The sequence below is a fragment of the Carlito syrichta genome, unplaced genomic scaffold (genome assembly GCF_000164805.1).
Source record: "Carlito syrichta isolate Samal-C Ts95f unplaced genomic scaffold, Tarsius_syrichta-2.0.1 Scaffold303154, whole genome shotgun sequence".
Lineage (NCBI taxonomy): Eukaryota > Metazoa > Chordata > Mammalia > Primates > Tarsiidae > Carlito > Carlito syrichta.
The window spans coordinates 302,650-310,681 of NW_007247250.1; the positions used below are offsets into that span (position 1 = coordinate 302,650).

Here is an 8,032-nt window from a genome sequence, read left to right on the forward strand (position 1 = left end):
CTCTTTCGCCCCCTCACGCGCCCCTCCCTCCTGAGTCCTGCGGTGCATTCAGGGGCGCGCCGCTCCCCGAGGGTCCCGGCGCCGCCCCCGCGGCTCGCCGAGGCCGGCCGGGCTCTGCTGGGCTCCGCCGGGCCCAGGCCGCTCCGAGCGCCGCTCGGGCCGCTTCCTGCCGCCGCCCCGCCTCCTGCTCCGCCCGCTCGCCGGAGCCGCCAGAGAAACCCGGGCGCCGCGCTCCAGGGAGCCTTGGGAATCCGGGGTCAGCTGGAGGAAGCCCTCGGCCTCCGGCGGAATTATCCACCATGCCGCCAGGCTCGTACCCTTCTGCAATCCTCCTGTCCCTTCCGAGACCCAGGTCAGCCCCAGTCTATCCCCCTGATTTCCACCCAGCGCTCTTTAACTTTACAAAGTCATTATGCGACATCAGGGAGTCCATTTCTCCAGTGAGAAAACTGAGGCAAAGAGAAGATGCGTGATCTGGATTGGAATCTGACCTCGCGGAGCCAAGGCTTAGTCATCTGTAAAACAGAAACAATACTCCTGAAACGAATTTTGCAGCTTTTGTAAGAATCCTAGTTCAGACGGGCGAGGTGGCTCAGCCTGTGATCCCAGCACTTTGGGAGTCCGAGGCGAGAGGATTGCCTGAGCCCGGGAGTTCGAGACCAGCCTGGGCAAGTTGGTGAGACCTCGACTCTACAATAAATCAAAAAATAAGCCGTGGGTGGTAGCACCCGCCTGTGGTTCCAGCTACTTGGAAGGCCTGAGGTGGAAGGATCGCCTGAGCCCAGCAGGTCCAGACTGTGGTGGCCGTGAGCTTGCCCCTGCACTTCAGCCTGTGCCACAGAGTGAGACTCTGACTCAAAAAAAAAAAAAAAAGCCGGGCTCAGTGGCTCAGCCTGTAATCCCGCGCCTTTGGGAGGCTGAGGTGAGTGGATTGCCTGAGCCCGCGGGTTCGAGACCCGCCTGGGCAGCGAGACCTCATCTCTACAATAAGTCAAAAAAATCAGCCGGGCGTGGTAGCACATGCGTGTAATTCCGTCTACTCGGAAGGCTGAGGCGGAAGGATCGCGGGAGCCCAGCAGGGTGAGGCTGAGGTGGCCGGGAGCGGCCACTGCACTCCAGTCTGGGCGACAGAGTGAGACTCCAACTCAAAAAACAAAAACCAAAAATCCTAGTCCAGTGTCTGACATAGAGCAGGGGCTGATGAAATGATCACTTACATAACGATTATTGTTTCTACAGTGTTCACAGACTTTCACAATCTCACTTGAGCCTCACACGTGGGAAGTAAGCAAATGGGGAAACTGAGACCCAGAGAGGGTTACTTGGCCAAGTCACATAGCTTGCCAGAGGTTTCTGAGTGAGGACTTGGAGCCCAGGTCCCCTGAGTTCTGCAAACTGTCCTTTTCCCACGCAGCAGGGCGTTAATCTTGGCAGTTCCTCCGGAGCGCTGTGTTTTATCTTTTATCCTCATGGCAGGAGTAGGTCAAGAATTTGTGGCTTCCTGTCAGAAGGCCTAGATATCTCCCAGTACTCAGCAGGGCAGATTTTGATAGTTATTTGATAAAACAAATAAAATCAAGTAGCTCCTTCCCTTTTTGAGTGGCACAGGAGAGAGGGGTGGGGGCGGGGAATACCTTCGAGCAGATAGTATTTCTGCTCCCTGCTTTCTGTTTGAGCAGAAGGACTGGAGCACTTATTTTTTTGAGGTACCACTGGTGCCTGCATCCTGTTCTGGGTACGTGCTATCACATCTCACTCTCACAACATTCTGGTGAAGAGGCTCTTACTGAGCCGGGCGCAGTGTCTCATGCCTGTAATCCCAGTACTTTGGGAGGTCGAGGCGAGTGGATTGCCTGAGCCTACGGGTTTGAGACCAGCCTGGGCAACATGGTGAGACCTCATCTCTACAATAAATAAAAAAATTAGTCTGGCATGGTGGTGCATGCCTGTGGTTCCAGCTACTTGGAAGGTCGAAGAGGAAGGATTGCCTGAGCCCAGCAGGTCAAGGCTGTGGTGGCTGTGGCTGTGTGCATGCCACTGCACCCCAGCCTGGGTGACAGAGTGAGACTCTGACTCAAAAAAAAAAAAAAAAAAAAAGAAGAGGCTGTTACTGGGCAATAATGGACCATTTTCAAGATGAAGAAACTGAGGCAAATTGACTTTCCCAAGAGCCACATCTAGAAAATGGGCGAGCTGGAATTTAAGCCTAAGAGTGTGATTTCAAAGCTCTAATTTTCATTTGGCCTACAGGCAGGGTACTGGGGCAAAACAGACACACTTCATTCATTCACCAAGCATTGTCTGAATATTAATTTGTCCTTTGGTATATGCTTTACGAGTCTGAGGACAAAGTGGTCTTCATACAACCATGGGCTGTCAGAGCAGGAGGGTCTCTCAGAAATCTGACCTATCACCTCTGTTTTACAGGTAGGTACTCTGAGGTTTAGTGAGGGAAATGGGCTTATCCTGGGTCATACAAACAGGGTCAGAACCAGAAGATCTCCTGATGTCTTGCATTCTCTACCACTCTTTTTTTTTTTTTTTTGAGTTGGAGTCTCACTCTGTCACCCAGGTTGGAGTGCAGCGGCACGCTCGTGGCCATCACAGCCTTGACCTGCTGGACTCAGGTGATCCTTCCACCTCAGTCTTCCAAGTAACTAGAACTACAGACTCACGCCACCATGCCTAGCTAGTTTTTGTGACTTATTGTAGAGACGAGGTCTCACCAAGTTGTCCAGGCTGGTCTTGAACCCCCAGCCTCAGGTAATCCTCTTGCCTCGGCCTCCCAAAGTGTGGGATTACAGGCTGAGTCACCGTACATGCCCAAATTTTTCTCTTTTTTTTTTTTTGAGTTGGAGTCTCACTCCGTCCTGACTGGAGTGCAGTGGCTGCTCCCGGCCACCGCAGCCTCGACCTGCTGGGCTCCTGCGATCCTTTCGCCTCAGCCTTCCAAGTAGCTGGAACTACAGGCTCGCGCTACCACGCCTGGCTGATTTTTGACTTATTGTAGAGATGAGGTCTCACCAAGTTGCCCAGGCGGGTCTCAAACCCAGGGGCTCAGGCAATCCACTCATCTCAGCCTCCCAAAGGCATGGGATTACAGGCTGAGCCACTGACCCTGGCTGGCCAAAAGTTTTCTTTTTTTTTTTGAGTTGGAGTCTCACTCTGTCACCCAGATCGGAGTGCAGTGGCCGCTCCCGGCCGCTGCAGCCTCGACCTGCTGGGCTCCGGCGATCCTTCCGCCTCAGCCTTCCGAATAGCCGGAATTACAGGCATGAGCTACCACGCCCGGCTGATTTTTTGATGTATTGTAGAGATGAGGTCTCGCTGCCCAGGCGGGTCTCGAACCCGCGGGCTCAGGCAATTCACTCATCTCAGCCTCCCAAAGGCGCGGGATTACAGGCTGAGCCACCGAGCCCGGCATGGCCAAAATTTTTAAAAAGATTCTTTCAATGCGTTTGCTCATTTCATGATGGTTGAGTTACGAGTGCACCTGCCCACACCGCACTGAATATTCAGCAGTATTTGACCAAAAATGGCATGACCACCCCCATGTCCCACCCTCCCTATGCACCTGATATTTCCCTGAGTGACTTTTTTTTAAAATTTCCTGGATGAAAAAAGTCCTCAAAGGAAAACATTTTGCCAAGGTGGAAGAGGTGAAACAAAAAATGGCAGAAGCACTAAAAGGCATCAAAATTGATGAGTTCCCAGTTTTGAGCAGTGGAAAAAGTATCTCAGTAGGTGTATTGCATCAAACAGAGTATTCTGAAGGTTCCTGAAGTTTGAACACGGAAGAATAAATGCACTATTTTTTATAAATAAGTTCTGGTTCTTTTTGGGTCCTCCCTCATAAGGCATGCACAGTGCTATGATTGAGGAAACTGCTGGAGACTACCTTGGATACCCTGGCTTTCGCGTAGGGGAAGAAGGATCCCGAGGAAGTGATTTTAGAGTTGAGAAAGGTGATGGGGAAATAGGCAGGTGAAGAGAGGGAAGATGGGAGTTTCTGGCAGAAAACAACAGCACGTGCAAAGGCCTAGAGGTTTATAAGACGGTGTCTGGGGCAGCATTTAAGTCTGACCAGAGCAGAGCAGCAGACAAGGTGAGGAGGAGAGGGACTGAGATGAGTGGGGTCCATGGGCCCTTGCCTGGCCACATTAAGGACTTTGAACCTCATGTATTTCCCTGAATAAAGAACAGATTAATGAACAAGTGATTGCTGAGAGTTCACATCTTCTGTTCCAAAGGGACCAAGTGTTTGTGTCCAAACTAGAATCCCCTGGGTATTGTCTCTTGGCTCTTTGCCTGCCTAGAGAGACCTTATTTAGCCTGGCCTGGCCCTGCTGAGCTTTCCTTGGGAATATCTATCTATAGGGGGAGGGGTAACCCAGTTGCCACTGTCCATCTGCCTTCCTTGGTGTCCAGCCCCGCTTTCCTGGCCCCAGCACCCATGCTTGGTTATCTCAGTGTTCTTTTTGTTGACTTAGCCATTGTCTGTAAGCCTTGCCTACGCCCCAACACCCAGCCGGCACCTTGTGGTTTCTTGGGGTGGGCTCCCTTTGCAATCGATCTGCCCATGCCTTTACTCTCCAGATGACCACCTGAGCTCTAGGAAGGGGCCAGTTGCCACTTTGCCACTGAAAGACACTTCTCCTGCCCGACCACCCCTATCCCGCAAAAAAGTGAATCCCAAATACCCTTTCCCTGGAGAAGATAAGTTTTGCTTTCAATGATTATTTCTTCTCCAAATGCACAGTCCCCTCGATCCTTCATTCACTTTCCTTCTGAAAGTTCCCCCAAGGACTGCCTGTCCCAACTTCTCCCCAGTCAGGATTAATAATAAGAATTGCCAGCATCATCATAGAACTTTATGATTCACAAAGGCCTCTAATTGAATGGGGATAACAATAGTGGCTATCTCAGAGGATGAGAACCAGATGAGATCATGTGGTTAAATGCTTAACACGGTGTGTGGCACGTCATAGAGGCGCAGTACATGTTAGCCTAGCTGTCACTTTCCCTTCCTATCTCCTGTCCCTTACCATGGTTCAAAGACAGGACATTCCACTTGCCAAGCACCAACTCTAGGTACCTGGCACATGTCAGGCGACTTATACCTGGCCTCCCATTTACTGTGGTCTCTCTGTGAGAGGTCCATCTCACGGATGAGGAAACTAGCCTCAAAGCAGCAGCATCACCCGCCCGAGGTCACACAACTTGCAGAGGCAGACCTCAGATCTTGGTTTTGTACTTCAAGGTTTGTGCTTTTCCATTCCACCATGCTGCCTCACTTTTCACTATTCTGATTATCCTTATCATCTTGGAACCAGTGTGCTTCCTGGGCTGGGGGGGGCGGGTAGGGGATGGCGCGGGGGACTCTCTAAGGCAGTGGAGCAGGGCAGCTCCTCCTCACAAGAATCTAGGACGTCAAGGCCTGCCACCTGCTCAGAGGCTTAAATTTCTCTGCAAGGGCCCTTGGCTAAATTAGGTAATGGGCTAGGACTCTGGGAGGGGTGGGGCTCGCTGACCCCAGAATCTGATTGGACAGGGTATCCAGTACTGGGGAGTGGGGAGGTGGGAGAAGAGGGTGCCCCTACAAATCTCAGGGGTTGTAGCGGGCCAGGACATCTTTGGGTGGTGGAGTGCAAAGGACCCGCAGCAGAGGAGTACCAGTGACCAGCAACCATGGTAAGGACAAGAAGGGATTTTCCTGTTTCACTCGCTGAAGCACCTTGGGCCTCTTTCAGGCCAGACTAGGGTAACCCTGAAGGGCAATAACTTGGAGGTTTGAAGCTGGAATGTGAAGGTTCCTGGAACCCAGGTGCCTTGGAGAAAAGCCTTTGGCTTTTTTTGAAAGGGGTGGGCTGGAATGTTCCAGAGACTGATCCTCAAAGTTGGCCTGACTCCTAGCCCAGGTTGTTAAATTTCCAGCAATGTCATTTATAGAGCCGTGAGGGGTTCTTTGCTTGTCTCCTTCATAGTAGAAATGGGAACCCTGAGAGCAAGCCAGTGACAGGGGAGAGCTGGAAGTCGGGCCATACCCTCCTACTGTCACCAAGAGAAGAAAGGCTCCTCCAGAAGACAAGAGGGGCCCACAGGACCTGGAGCCAACTCAGGGGCAGGGCTCCAAAATGGGGCAGAAGATGACAGAACAGAGTTAGAGGGACCCCGGCCTTCCAGAGAGGTGTTCTGAGTTGGGACTGTTGCTTTTTCTGAGATCCTCCTCCCCACTTTGCTTCAAGGAGTAACTAGATCCTGGAGGCCAGCTGCTGTTGCCCATGCCAGGCTAAAAATAGCCTGTACTCCTGGCAAGGGGAAAGAGGAGGGAAGAGGGAGGAGGAGAAGGAGGGCTTGCAGCCAGCCGGCTGAAGAACTCCTCGGAAGCCTTGCCTCTCCTTACCACCATTCTCAGTCCAAAGCCTCCAACCCAGATGGCCTGGTTTGGATGGGACCTGGAAACCCCCACAGAAATCATATTTTCATGCCAGGGCCTCCATCACATTCTGCCCAGCATGAGAGATCTTTATTGCAATGTCAAAATCCTAAGAAGGAAGCTTAAAATCTCCATCTCTGCCAGTTCTCTGAGGGGAGAGATGGTGTATCTGTCTCTTCTTGGTGGTCCCAGTACCTGGTCTATGGCCTGACACGTAGCAGATATTCAATAACTTTGTGTTGCATTATTATTTATTTGAGAACAAACATTTATTGAGCAACTATTAAAATATCAGGCACCATTAGGAACTTTAGAAAACTGGAACTGGGTGCAGTGGCTCATGTCAGCACTTTGGAAAGCCAAGGTTGGAGGATCATTTGAGGCAAGGAGTTCAAGACCAGCCTGGGCAACATAGTGAGAGCCTGTCTCTACAGAAAAATTAGAAAAGTTAACTGGGTGTGGCGGCTCACGCCTGTAGTCCTGTACTTGGGAGGCTGAGGCGGAAGGACTGCTTGAGCCCAGGAGTTGGAGGTTGCAGTGAGCCAGGATTGTGTCACTGCACTTCAGCCTGGGCAACAGGAGACCCTGTCTGGTGCTGTGGAGGCACACAGATGTGGGAGGAGTTTGGAGTGGTTCCTCCTGAGGACCAGAGGGCACTTACAGAGGTGGGGGTTGAGAAGCATGGGGTTAAGGGGAGATCCTGCTCTAGGGCGTCCCTTCAGCTCTCTGACTCTGTGTGTCTCCTGCAGACCGACCAGCAGGCTGAGGCCCGGTCCTACCTCAGCGAGGAGATGATCGCTGGTGAGTGAGTGGGGCAGGCTGGGTGCTGGGCAGACAGGTGCTGGAAAACGTTTGTTTCTGGACAGGATGGGAGGGCAGATGTGAGGCTGACAGGCCCCTGCCTGACCCCAGCCCTCCACCCCTCCATCCCTCACAGAGTTCAAGGCCGCCTTTGACATGTTTGATGCTGATGGCGGTGGGGACATCAGCGTCAAGGAGTTGGGTACGGTGATGAGGATGCTGGGCCAGACACCCACCAAAGAGGAGCTGGACGCCATCATCGAGGAGGTGGATGAGGATGGTGAGCGGGTGGCCCTCCCAGGCAGGGTGTGGTGGGGAGAGGTGGCATGGGGCTCCGGCTCAGTCCCCCACCTGCCCCCCTCAGGCAGCGGCACCATCGACTTCGAGGAATTCTTGGTCATGATGGTGCGCCAGATGAAAGAGGACGCCAAAGGGAAGAGCGAGGAGGAGCTGGCCGAGTGCTTCCGCATCTTCGACAGGTGCGTTGGGGCCTGGGAGGCGAGGGAGGGCATGCGTGTTCCCGGGGCGAGAGTGTGGGCGGTGGTGTCGAGCGTAGCCGGGGCGGTTCTCCCGGGCCCTGACCCTGCCCTGTCCCTTGGCCCCAAGGAACGCAGACGGCTACATCGATGCTGAGGAGCTGGCTGAGATTTTCAGGGCCTCTGGGGAGCACGTGACGGAAGAGGAGATCGAATCGCTGATGAAAGACGGCGACAAGAACAACGACGGTCGCATAGACTTCGATGGTGAGGGCCGCGGGAACTCGGAAGAGCGGGGTGTAGTCTCGAGGGGCGTGGG

At 53.0% G+C, this 8,032-nt stretch overlaps 2 protein-coding genes across 3 annotated transcripts in view; one reads left to right on the top strand and one right to left on the bottom strand.

Annotated features, from left to right (window-relative positions):
- Nucleotides 1-48, bottom strand: part of SNX21 (sorting nexin family member 21) — a 7,031-nt gene extending 6,983 nt beyond the window's left edge. For both annotated transcript variants that reach the window (XM_008057925.2, XM_021712273.1), the window contains exon 1: nt 22-48. In XM_008057925.2, coding sequence (XP_008056116.2) covers nt 22-48 — 27 coding nt within the window. The remainder of the gene's footprint in view (nt 1-21) is intronic.
- Nucleotides 49-5,484: 5,436 nt separating this feature from the next.
- The window catches only part of TNNC2 (troponin C2, fast skeletal type), a 5,932-nt gene continuing 3,384 nt past the window's right edge, over nt 5,485-8,032 (top strand). The window contains exons 1-5 of the mRNA XM_008057935.2: nt 5,485-5,691; nt 7,186-7,237; nt 7,374-7,517; nt 7,602-7,716; nt 7,844-7,980. Coding sequence (XP_008056126.1) covers nt 5,689-5,691; nt 7,186-7,237; nt 7,374-7,517; nt 7,602-7,716; nt 7,844-7,980 — 451 coding nt within the window. The 5' untranslated portion in view covers nt 5,485-5,688. The remainder of the gene's footprint in view (nt 5,692-7,185; nt 7,238-7,373; nt 7,518-7,601; nt 7,717-7,843; nt 7,981-8,032) is intronic.